Genomic DNA, 13,287 nt, shown 5'->3' with positions numbered 1-13,287 from the left:
ACCTCACATAACATTTGAAGAAAATATGAAATGACCTTCTGAGATGTTCCCGGCTGCCCCATCAACTCCACTTCAGGACCTCCTTCTGTCCCCGGGCCACAGTTTGAGCATCGTAGACCTGCGATCTGTAAACACACAGGAAGAGGTTTTATCTCCACACTGAGACCTGGTGCTCAAACTGTCTAAATACAATAAAGCTGAAGCTGAGCAGCCGTCTGCAGAGACATGCTTTACTCCTCATGAAGCTCCGTTTCCTTCCTCCACTACAGGTCGTTAAAGCCAAACTCTTTTCCTTTCCATATCTCAGAGTTACCTGATTTATAACTAAATAATCTAAATCAAAAAGAAGAAACCATTCTCCTCTTTCTGAAGCCTTTCAAAAGTTATTTTGGATCATCACATGAGCACAGCCCTATACAGCAGTTAAATGCTGAAAAAAAAACCTGGAAGTTGTCTGAAAAAATATCTAAAAATATTCCCAAAAATATGAGAAATATGTCTGAAAAAGGTCCAAAAGATATGAGGAAAATATGTTAACACAATCCAAAACTAAATATCAAATATGTGAATCTATGTAAAACCTTTCTGTAATGTTTGTTTATTTAGAGAAATATGTAAATATCTCAAAACCGTCCAAACAATATATGAGAAAAGTCAAAAGAAAAAGAAGTGAAATGTCCTTCTGTGATTGTTCAACCCCCTGCGGAGCGCTAGCCAATAGAAGTGCACGTTTCACATAGTGATGTCACGGTGTTCCGGAACTTTAGGATTTTAGCCTTTGCAGACCATTCACATGCACAGAAACCGAAAGAACACCCTTCCGGAGAGGGGGACACCACAGAGAGCAGAGCAGGGACTCTTTAATGAAACACTCGTAGCGTTAAAGCTACGTCAGGTCTCCGGAGAGAGAGAGGGAGGGAGAGAGAGGGAGAGAGAGAGTGTGGTGTGTTTACGAATTAGAGAACGTTCCAGCGTCAGTGTTTTTCTCCATCATCACTATGTAAGGGTACAGGGCTGAGAAACCAGCTGCACACACACACACACACACACACACACACACACACACACACACACACACACACACACACACACACACACACACACACACACACACACACACACACACACACACACACACTCAGACAGTGAGTCTGTCCCCTTCAGTTATTTTTAGTCTAAAGTCAACACAGCGCTGCGTTCAATGACTCACTGAATTCCTCTCGGTTCGTTTACATCTTATTATTTCTACTCAACGAGCTTTACGGGATAAGTGTTTAAATATAGCCAATAATTAAGGCAATAATTGGCATACTCTTGTGATAGAAATGTTTTTGATGTTTGTTTTCGTTGACATAATAAGTCAATATTCTGGAGATTCTTTTAGTTTCTTTCGGGTATTTTCCCCTTTTTGCACCAACAGAACAATAACATATCTGATCAAATAATACAGAAAGGAAGGTTGTGATCTATAGTCTGCACTGAGGTATAGTTGAAGTGAAGTTTGAGACTTTTTACATCATAAAAAAGTCAATTTGGCAATTAGTTTTATTTTGTATTTATTTGTGATGCCATCATTTTTTCAATTTTGTTTTTTACTCTGATTTTAAAAAAAGTTTTGTTTATTTTTTGTTTATTTTTCTCAATTTAACAAATTAGTTACATTGTGCATTTATCTGCGTTTCATTATTCTTTAGAACTTTGTGATTTTTTGAGACTTCACAATAATTAAGGTCATGTTTGCTTTTCTTTGTGATTTATTTGTGAGTCCTTTGTTTATTTATAAAACGCCTCCATGAATATTGCCTCATTATTTGTTGTTCTTTAATCCACTTTCACTTTCTGTTTTTATCCTTGTTCCCTTCCCTCCTTCTTCCTGTTTTTCTTCCTTTGCTTCCAATCTCCTTATCCATCAATCACTCCTCCTCCCTCTCCTTAATTACAGACGATCATCACCTCCAATAACCTCCTTATCTCCTGCTCCCTCTCCTTTTGTTTCCCCTCTTGCTTTGTCTTCATTAGTTTCCACCCTTGTTTCCTTTCCTCTTCTCCTTTTACTTCTCCCCCCTTGTGTCCTCCCCACTCCATTCCTCTCCTTGTTTCCTACCTCTCCTCTCCTTCCCCCATTTGTGTTCCTCTCTCCTTTTCTACTTTCCCAACATCCTTTATACCTCTCCTCTTGTTCCCTTTCCTTTCCTCCTTCCTTGATTCCTTTCCTCCACTCATCTCATTGTTTCCTCTTCTGCTCTCCTCTCCTTGCCTTGTTTCCTCCCTTGTTTCCTCTCCTCTCTCCAGCTGATCTTCCTAACTTGGTCATGTTCTTCGTTCTGCAGCCAAACACTCCTGAGCTTTAAACAACATCCATCACACACACACACACACACACACACACACACACACACACACACACACACACACACACACACACACACACACACACACACACACACACACACACACACACCCACCCTCTCTTTCTGTGTTTGCTCTCTCCTCTCTCAGTCGGGATCATGGCTCGGTACAGGAGTTACTTACGGGGTCTCTCCATCTGTGTCACTGTGCTGCTGATGGTAAGCTAACCGCTAACTGTTGGCTGCTAACAACTAGCCGCTAACTGCTAACTGCTAGCTGCTAGCTGCTAGTGCTAGCTGACGCTTGGATTGGAGATCTGATGAGGAAAACTATTTTAAACAACTTTTTGAGTATTATGTTTATTTTAACCTAACTTTGCTTTTTACTTTCTATTGCAAAGGGATAATATATGAAAGTTAGTCAACACATTGCATATTATTTAATGTGTATGTTATATTACCTTTACTTCTGCGTAATCTTAACTTTATTTTTACTTGCACGTTTTTCTGAATGAAGACGTAACTGCTTCTCCTTAATTACTCTTAATTACTGTGCATGTTTGATTTGTTTAATTAAATGTAGCTTTTACTTTAGTTTGAATTTTGCACATTATCTTGTGCTTAATGTCATCTATGCTTTTTATTCCAACTTTTACTTAAAAGTCCTGAAAGACTTTGTAAAAATATTTCAAAAATACATGTTAAATATGTTTATGGAAATAATTGAGTGTGACTATATTTTATTGTTTAGTAGATTCAGTTTTGTCCAATTTATTTGTATTAATTAAGTTTAAAATTATATTTTTTAATTTAATTTAAACATTTTTTACTTTTTATCTAATATTTCTTTCTTATATATCTCCTTTTTTAAATTTAAACATGGATACACAACGACTGCTTTACCGTCTGTGCTGCAGCCCCTCTTTTCACCCTCTGTCTGAAACCAGAGCCCAGTCTGCTCTGATCGGTTAGCTGGCCGGCTCTGTTGTGACTGGTCAACCTGCTTAGAGATGTCCCGCCTCCTTAGCCTATCACGTACAATGTGTTGGAGCGCTAGCCAATAGAAACATGAGTGTTCCATAATGATGTCACCGTGTTCCGGAAGACCTTTTTAGAATCCTATTTCTACTTTTCCGTCGCTGCAGAGACTGATAAAGTTTATTCCCAGATTCAGAGCGAGGATCCTTAGCCGCAGCTGGAGGATGGAAACTTTAAGCTGAAGGGAATCATTTCTTTTTTAAAGTTTTACCCGGAGACGTCAGAGCTGCAGCTCTCGGGGGAAGCTCAGTTTCTCAGGAATGTTGCTGCAGTTAAAATCTTCCTCTCACACACACACACACACACACACACACACACACACACACACACACACACACACACACACACACACACACTCACACACACCAGTGGTTCTGACTCTAATTGAACGTCTCCGCAGGCGTCCGGCCTGGTGATGATCGGCGTCGGCTTTTCCTCCATCGACGGTAACACACCGGTCGCCAAGGTAACAGTGTGTGTATGTGTGTGTGTGTGTGTGTGTGTGTGTGTGTGTTTAACCAATACAAAACAAATAAAAGGTTTTACAGCTGCCTGTTGGTCTGTCTGTGCACCAGAGGTAATTATGTTTACGGGTTACGGATTAAAGAAATAACTAATACGTTGCATAGTTAAGAAATTAAATATAAAATGATCTTTTTTACAAAGTGTACTTAATTTAAATTAGGTGGGAAAAAGGCAGTCAACGGTGTTAAATCATAACGTACATTTAATTGTATATGAGATTCATTATTCATGTATTTTAATAAATGCTTTTAAGCAAAAAATATGAATTTATTTAATGATTTATTTCATTTTCTTTATTAAAAAAATCTATCTAATCAATTTGTAAATAATTATTCATAAAAAAGCTAAATAAAATGTGAGTAATTAAGAGATTTAATTATATTTATGCATTTAATATTTAGTGGCTTTTAACACTCTAAAGAGAATAAAGTCTGAATGAATTGAGATGTATTTCCAGCTGTTCGAGCAGCTGTCCAGCAGTGACGGTCTGCTGGTGCTCCAGGTGTTCGGCCCCATCACCGTCATCCTGTCCGTGCTCGGGGTCTGTGCTGCCAGTCTGGACCTCAAACAACTGCTGCTGCTGGTGACACACACACACACACACACACACACACACACACACACACACACACACACACACACACACACACACACACACACACACACACACACACACACCTGACCTGTGGTCTCCTCTCCAGTTCTCCGCTCTGATCTTAGTGGAGTTCGTGGCTCTGATGGTCGTCGCCTCTCCGCTGGTCCAGGTTCAGGCTCAGGTAAACTCTCCTCTGAGAGGAAGCTGCTGTCCTCTGCAGGCCGAGGTGTTCACTGCAGCACAGATAAAAGAGGATTCCTATTATTAATAATAATAATAATAAAGCCTTAAAAAATAAATAATATTTGCATTACATTTGATTTATTTCTTACAGTTTCTTCACTTAAGTAAAAAAAAGTCAGATTAATTTAGAGATGTTCATATTTATTTTATTTCATAATAAACACTTTGAAGAAAATGAATCTAAATTAAATGTGATTGATTTTATTTATATTTTACATATTTATTTATTTAAAGTTTTAACCATTTATATATTTTTTAATACTTTAAAAACACAAGTTATAGATTATATTTATTTAATCATTTCTCGAACACTGAGTTATATTTGATTCATTCATTATTATTCTTACAGATGTAATTATTTATTGTATTATTTATAAGACTCTTTGAAGAAAAATGAATCTGTTTTAATTTGGTTTATCTACAGATTTAATATGAAGTTGGTTTCTGCTGTTCTCTGTATGTTTTCTGCAGATGGACGGCGCTGTTGACGAGGTGTTCCTGAACGTCACACCGCTGTACAGAACAGACCGTTACATCCAGGGGGAACTGAACAAACTGCAGGCCTCCGTGAGAAACACAGAGAAGCAGGGAATAAAACTATGGTTAACTTACAGTAAAAGTGGAAGTACCAAAGTCAAAGTCATGCATTTAAAATGTAACTGTAGTGCAGAAGTGCAGACTTCAAGATAAAGACCAAAAGGACTCATTTTCCAGAGTGTGTTTCTCAGGACTCCTGTTGTGGTTTGAGGAGTTTTGAGGACTGGGAGGATCGACTTCCTGTTTCCTGTTTCTGCACACCGCCCGCCTCCGACCAGCAAGTGAGGTGAGACAAAAAAAAAACACTAAAACCAAATCTCCTGGAAAAGTCTGTTGAAAAACGGTATGTAGAGTATGGAAAACACGTTTTAAAACACTTAGCAACGTTTTTGAATTTATAGATTTTCTTTTTTTGGAGCTTCTTATAAAAAGCTTTTTTTACGGAAGTTTTTGCCTTTTTTCTTAAATATTTTGAGCTTCTAAAACATTTTCTAGATTTTCCATTAGCCTAAAACGCTGGGAACAACACTTCCTAAAGTTCCATGGTTTGAGTGCCCGCTGAGGCCCTTAAGCTTCTGGATTTCTGTAAATGTAATAGCACAAAAGGCTTTGAGTTTCTACAAAGGCCCGCAACATTATAGAAGAACAGCAGAAGTTTTTTAACTAGTAAAATACTCTTGACTCTTCATAATGTTTCAGTGTCTGTAATATCTCTTTGTCCCACAGCTCCCAGTCCGGTAACTCCAGCTCTGATGGTTCCTGTGTGATGGTGGACAGCGAGCGACGGCCTCCGACCTCCCTCTGGGTTCACTCCGAGGTGTCTACATGGTCTCCTTACTTTCCTTTTCCTTCCTTTCTTTGTCTCTGAAGTCTTCCTCTTTCTGTGTGTTACTGTTCCTTTCTTCTATCAGACTTCCTTTCTTTCTTTTCCTGTCTTTAATCTCTGAGTTACTTCAACAAACAGCCTTCAAGCTTCTTCCTTCTACAACTACAAATGTCAATTTATCCGATAGTCGATGCTAAAAGTCCTAAAAGAAAACGGGACAGTACCGTAGGAAACGTAATACCCAAAGTACTCAACATGTACGGCGTCCCTCAGTCGATATATATATGGTTTTGTATCAGAAATACTCACTTTAAGACACTAATGAATGTTCTCTATAAAAATACACAGGGTAGCTTGTTAGCCGTTAGCTGTTAGCTTTAACCGTCCAGTAAAGTGAGGTTCCATAGAGTTGTGTTCATGTTGAAATGATAGGCTTTTTTAATTAGAAATGATGATTCGCCGTGTTATCAAGAGGAAACAATAGTTAGTGACCAATAATTAAGGAGTATGTTTTGAAGAAAGTGGGATTTAGTGTATGCTTGTTTCATTTCCCTGTGTGTAACTTGTGTGTTTCTGCTCAACACCGCCTTCTATCTTCTCTGAATTTTGTCCATAAAACACACACATGCATCCTGTGTCGACTGTTTCTATTCAACTCGCATTACTGCTTTTCAAGTTGGACAGGTAACAAATTAAAGTACATGTTTCTGATGGTTGTTTTAACCTTTTGTGTCTGTTTGACCCTCAGCCCTGCGGTCCGATCCTGAAGAGCTACCTGAGCTTCCCGATCAAACTCCGGATAGGAATCATCTCAGCCGTCGCCACCATCACGGTGAAATTACACACTCTCTTTCTCAAATAAACTACTTCATCTACATTTTTCTGTCCTGAATGACAAAAGGGGATGTAAACAATTATACAGCAGCCAATTATCGTCAAAGCTTCTAAAAACCGTACCAGAAGTGTCATGAAGTTGACATTTATAGAAGTGTGATGAAAAAGTCTATATTATGTCTGTGATACATTTAAACTAGCTGGAAAAATAACGTAGATTTAATTATTTATGAGTTTCATTATTTATGAATTTAATCAGATGATGTTTGTTAGTTTTATTTTTGTATATTTTTAAATATATTTCATCATTTTCTTTTCTTTTTAAGGAAGCTGAATAAAATGTGAATAATTCAGAGATGCATTTATTATTTTTTATACTTTATTTACATTTAAAATGAAAATAAATCAGAATTTAATATGATTTTAAATGTGGCTTATTTTATATATTAGAATGGGAGGATGAAACCCTCTTTAGTGTCACACACATGCACACAGCAGAGCACACACAGTGAAATTGGTCCTCTGCATTTAACCCATCCTAGTACTAGGAGCAGTGGGCAGCTATTGTGCAGCGCCCAGGGAGCAATGGGGAGGGGGGGTTGGAGGTGTCCGGTGCATTGCTCAGGGCACCACAGCAGGGCCTAGGAGGTGAACTGGGACCTCTCCAAGTAGCTGTCCACTTTCCATATTTCAAGTCTGTTCGGGGACTTGAACCGGCGACCCTACGATTCCCAGTCCAAGCCCCTACTGACTGAGCCACTGCTGGACTGAGCCACTGCTGCACACTACTAGAAGCGTGTTCCGAGTGTTCCGTGTGATGTCACTGCATTCCGGAACTCTGGGATTTTAGCCTTTGCAGAACATGTGCACATGCACTAAAACCTATCACAGACTGAAGGAAAGGGAAACTCCTTAAAGCACAAAAGGGCCTCTGTACTGACCAAGTCCTAAACGAAGTCTAGTACTGGTTGCTAATACGGAGGATTAAGTTAGACGTGCGCCCTGTGCACTCGAACACAGCAAAACGGAAAGTTCAGTAATGTTACGATTATCTGGCAGGTTTATGTTCCTTCGTATATCATACAGCGGCCATAACTTCAACTCATATTACATGTAACCAAAACAACCAACTGCCAATAGCTCACCACATCAAAAACACAAAGGCACAAAGGCGCAGTAGAAAAACTGTTTGCTTCCCAAATCAGCAACACCTGTGTCTGGGTTTGCCTCGGTTAAATGGCCTAACTGGGCTGACCCGAGGTCAGCTGAGCCACACAGCAAATACAGCCAGGGCAAAATGACATGAAATAATGCAAAAATGAATATGGCTCATACCGCCTCTTTAACAACAGAATGGAATTGTTTTTGTTCTCATAGGGGGGAGGAACAGGCCAAGCACAAAGAGCCAAATGTGGACGCCTCAAGCACATATCATAGATGTCTCTTAATAACTCGTCACACCTTGTTGAAAGTCAGATTCCTTTCCCTGGAAGGACACACCTGGTGGGTCCGATAGCAAATGCTTCATCTCAGGCCAAAGAGGGCGGGGCCACGGTCCACTCACTAAGTCGTTTAATACTTTAATTTTGGTTGTTATTTTCCAAAATGAATCGGTTGCATTTATAAGCATTTAAAAAATAATCTGGCTGTTTTTTTTTTTACTCCTATTTGTTTTTCTACATGACATTCAGCTAAGAATATCAGGACTACAATTAAAATAGGATTAAATGAATCATTAATCCTGAAGGTTGCAAATCCTCCTAAAACATCTTCCTCCTCCACTTTTTGGGGCCTTCGGTTTGGGAATTTTCTTTTATGAGTTTGACAATAAAGATAAGAAAACCATGGTTAGACCGATGGTGTACTAAAACACGGACTGGAGAACTTACTTAACCCCAGTGGAGTAAAGTTACTACCATTTACTCTGTTCACCACAACATATTACTAGACCGATTAGAAAACTGGTTGGGACTTTCGGCAACAGTTCTAAATTGGTTTGAATGTTATTTAAAGGACAGGAAAAACGTTATTTCTATAGGCAGCTACACATCAGAGTTGAAGATTGAAGATTCAACTTTATTGTCATTGCACAGAGTACAAGTACTAGGACAACGAAATGCGGTCTCTGCATTTGACCCATCCTAGTGTTAGGAGCAGTGGGCTGCCATTATGTACGGCGCCCGGGGAGCAGTGTAGGTAACCAGTGTCTTGCTCAGGGACACCACGGTGGCACTTGGTCTTTCGGGGACTTGAACTGGTGACCTTCCAGTTCCCAGACCAAGCCCCTATGGACTTCGCCAGCACCGCCCAGTTGACAAATATGACATGTGGGGTTCCTCAAGGCTCCATCTTGGGGCCTCTTCACATCATTCAACATCTACATGCTACCACTGGCTCAGATAATGAAAAGCAACACAACAAGTTTCCAAGTTTCTGACTGAGCCACTGCTGGACCAAATATATTTATTTGACCAATGCTTTGAACAATTACATCTTAATAATAGTTTAATTATATTTATGTATTTTAATATTTAGTTGCTTTAAAGCGAATAAGTGTGATACAAATATTTGGGCCTTTTTACAAAATCAAAGACACATAACTCGGGATAATACATCCAAGATGAATTCATCATACCATTAACATGAAACCCTAAAGACGATGAAAAACGTTTTTTACATAAAGCATGTTCTTGTTTCAGATGGCGGCCATTGTTCTGTGCCTGACGCTGGGTCTGGAGGAATACTGGAAGAAGCCTCAGGTGGAAACTACAGTGGACGACTTCAACCGAGTGAAATACCAACCTAAACCCTCCCTGACCTGACCTTTAACCCCTCAGTAAATCTACACCATGCACTCTTTCTGGAGCTGAGTTTCTTCTATAAAACACCATATTTATATTTGACAGGATGCACATATTAAGAAGAGAATATTCTGCTTTTCATCAGATGTTTGTGTGATTATTTGTGGAGAATTATCCCAGATTTTAGGGCTGCTGTGAGACTTTAAATAAAGAAGGAACGGCAGCTGCTTGTGATGAAGTGTTTGGTCTCGTGTTATAAATAAAGTTTATTTTATAAAGCGACTTCAGGTGTAGTTTCTAACGGCAGCCACCAGAGGGTGCGATGAGTCCAATGAGAGTCAACCTCTAAATTTGAAAATTTAACAACCAGTAGCAAATACTTTCTGTACTTACTGAGCATTACTTTAAAATGATATAAAAAACAATATCATTTATATCGAGATAAGTACAAGTTATATTAGGAAAATAAATACTCCAAACTAAACTTCTTATAAACTAATTAAAAGTAGAAGTACTCAGGTCTTGTACTTGAGTAAAGTAGAAGTACTCAGGTCTTGTACTTGAGTAAAGTAGAAGTACTCAGGTCTTGTACTTGAGTAAAGTAGAAGTACTCAGGTCTTGTACTTGAGTAAAGTAGAAGTACTCAGATCTTGTACTTGAGTAAAAGTAGAAGTACTCAGATCTTGTACTTGAGTAAAGTAGAAGTACTCAGGTCTTGTACTTGAGTAAAGTAGACATACTCAGATCTTGTTCTTGAGTAAAGTATAAGTACTCAGGTCTTGTACTTGAGTAAAGTAGACATACTCAGATCTTGTACTTGAGTAAAGTAGAAGTACTCAGGTCTGGTACTTGAGTAAAGTAGAAGTACTCAGGTCTTGTACTTGAGTAAAGTAGAAGTACTCAGATCTTGTACTTGAGTAAAGTAGAAGTACTCAGATCTTGTTCTTGAGTAAAGTAGAAGTACTCAGATCTTGTTCTTGAGTAAAGTAGAAGTACTCAGATCTTGTACTTGAGTAAAGTAGAAGTACTCAGGTCTTGTACTTGAGTAAAGTAGAAGTACCAGAGTGTAGGAATACTCTGTCACAGTAAAAGTATTCTAAATGTTCCTCCAGTGAAAGTAGAAAGTACTCTCCTCTAAATGTACTTAAAGTAGCGACAGTAAAAGTAGTCATTGTCTGATTGGTCCATTTCAGAATAATATCTCTGATATGTTTTATAATGATTGATCATTAAAGTGTTCTCAGAGCTGGTAAAGGTGCAGCTAGTTTGAATGGCTTTGTATACTGCAGGGTAGCTGCTGGATTTACTGCAGGTGAACTAAAGTCTGATTTAAGGGAGATTATATTTACCATCATTAATCCTAATCTGTAAAGAAACTAAAGGGATTAAATGAATGTAGTGGAGGAGAAGTACACCATGTACCTCTGAACTGTAGTGGAGTAGAACACTGGCGTAAATGTACTTAGTTACTTCCCACCTCTGTGTGTTAATATATATGTGTTTAACCTTCAACTCAAAGCAGAAGTGAATCTGAACCATGAGGCTGAAAACTTGTCTATTTTTTTCCTGAGTGGCAGCGGCTCTGCAGAGAAACCCTCAGAGCGTCTGCAGGAGAGCAGCAGCTGTGAGGGTTCCTCTTCCCTGACGTCAGGGCTCTGCTTGAGTCTGGTTGAGGTTTTACTTTAATTTCCCAGAAAATAAAAGCTGCAGTTCAGGAGAATAAATAAAGAGAGATGTTTTTATTGTTGTCAAATGTTACATTATGTATTTAATCTATATTTAGAATATCTTCATTACATTTTTAGTGATAATAATAAATCAATACACTTATTCTTAGCTCCCCATCTAAAAACATTATTAAAATGTTGATAACTTTGTCGTCAATAAAGTTGGTTTTATTAAAAATTTGAGTCTTAATTTAATCAAAAATCTGTTTTAAAAATGAACAAAAACTGGAATTACACCCCCGTAATTATTGGACATGTAGAGACTAGCATCAGAACAGAGATTATCTCTCATAGGTCAGGCCAACACACAGGATTCAACATGCGTGCTGCAAATCACGACTCATAGGCCATGGAATAAATGCAAGTCATAGCAACAGGATGGGCCTCGTCTGGAGGGAAGTTTATCTGCAGAAAGCCCCCCCCCCAAAACAATCAGAACCGACCCAGAAACATGCTCTGGTTCTGCAGCTCTCACAGCAATGTTCTTCTGATCGTTATTCCTCACTTTCTTCTTCTTTTAGGCGTTCAACAACTTCAGGATGCTGCAGAAACCATCCAAAGGGAGGAACCTTCCAATCCTCTTTCAACACCGTGTTCACGATGCTCCTCTTCAGCTGCACACCTCGTTCAAAGTGTTAAACGTTCACAAGACGTTTATCTGTTGAAGTGGAATCTACCTCTGTGATATCCCTAACGGTGTTTGAGTTATCACAGATTAAGTTTTGATAAATGTTCACAGATTTCAGAGTTTATAATGAGTGTTCAGTGCGATGACATCACACAAAGATACAAAATGACTATAAAAAACAAGTCTAGGAAAATCCAGCAGTGGCTCAGTCAGTGGGGGCTTGGACTGGGAATCGTAGGGTCGCCGGTTCAAGTCCCCGAACAGACTTGAATTAGGAAAGTGGACTGCTACTTGGAGAGGTCCCAGTTCACCTCCTAGGCCCTGCTGTGGTGCCCTTGAGCAAGGCACCGGGCACCTCCAATCCCCCCTCCCCATTGCTCCCCGGGCGCTGCACAATAGCTGCCCACTGCTCCTAGAACTAGGATGGGTTAAATGCAGAGGACCAATTTCACTGTGTGCTCTGCTGTGTGCATGTATGTGACACTAAAGAGGGTTTCATCCTCCGACTCTATTCTATAAAAAGACACAAAACATCCAGTCATACTAAATGTAAGAGAAGGCACGAAACGACACAGAGACATAAAAAGGTCACCAAAATAAACTGATATACTAAATATACTAAAGGGAAACAAAGACACAACATGTTCATGAGAAGACAACAGAGAGACACGACATGTCTAAAGACAAGTCCCTCAAAGTGTCCTGAGGTGCTCCTGTGTTTGCTGTCTGCTCAGAGCTCTGAGAGCCTGCGTGCCGACGGGAAACTCCCAGACGGTTTTGATTCAATCTGAAAGGATTTGAATAAATGACTTGCACAATGCTTCATGCCGGGGCACGCAGCCCCTCCAAATAAAGGTCACATTCAGGGGCGTGGCCACGTGGTGGCCAGGGGGGGCCACGGCCACCATTGGTCAGAGTATGGCCACCCTGCCGGCCCCCCCAACCTCACGGCACGAAAAAAAAAAAAAAATACAACAAACCCTCATGAACAGAAATGGTATAAAGCTGAAATAAATGCATTAGTATTTTTTTTTTATCAAGTCGTTTTATATTGTCATTCGTCACTTCTGCTACAAGCCCCATATTCGCAACATGTTGGGCCACGCCCCCTCCAACGTGCCTGCAAGTACTCAGGTCTTGTACTTGAGTAAAGTAGAAGTACTCAGGTCTTGTACTTGAGTAGAA

At 39.4% G+C, this 13,287-nt stretch overlaps 1 protein-coding gene across 1 annotated transcript; it reads left to right on the top strand.

Moving 5' to 3' along the window:
- Positions 1 to 2,469: 2,469 nt before the first annotated feature.
- LOC134879019 (23 kDa integral membrane protein-like) lies at positions 2,470 to 10,029 on the top strand. Its single transcript, XM_063905241.1, has 9 exons — positions 2,470 to 2,567; positions 3,787 to 3,852; positions 4,369 to 4,494; positions 4,613 to 4,687; positions 5,221 to 5,316; positions 5,478 to 5,572; positions 6,013 to 6,103; positions 6,861 to 6,944; positions 9,646 to 10,029. The coding sequence occupies exons 1-9, from the start codon at positions 2,508 to 2,510 to the stop codon at positions 9,766 to 9,768; spliced, it is 816 nt and encodes a 271-aa protein (XP_063761311.1). The 5' UTR covers positions 2,470 to 2,507; the 3' UTR covers positions 9,769 to 10,029.
- The last annotated feature ends 3,258 nt before the right edge of the window (positions 10,030 to 13,287 follow it).

The sequence above is a fragment of the Eleginops maclovinus genome, chromosome 17 (assembly GCF_036324505.1).
Source record: "Eleginops maclovinus isolate JMC-PN-2008 ecotype Puerto Natales chromosome 17, JC_Emac_rtc_rv5, whole genome shotgun sequence".
NCBI lineage: Eukaryota > Metazoa > Chordata > Actinopteri > Perciformes > Eleginopidae > Eleginops > Eleginops maclovinus.
This window is presented reverse-complemented; position numbering and strand designations above follow the sequence as displayed.

Excerpts from the sequence above, each read along its gene's own strand:
- LOC134879019 (XM_063905241.1), top strand. The coding sequence starts at position 2,508 with ATGGCTCGGTACAGGAGTTACTTACGGGGTCTCTCCATCTGTGTCACT. Across the intron at positions 4,688-5,220 it reads TGGTCCAGGTTCAGGCTCAG|ATGGACGGCGCTGTTGACGA; the intron begins GTAAACTCTCCT and ends TGTTTTCTGCAG. Across the intron at positions 6,104-6,860 it reads CCCTCTGGGTTCACTCCGAG|CCCTGCGGTCCGATCCTGAA; the intron begins GTGTCTACATGG and ends TTTGACCCTCAG.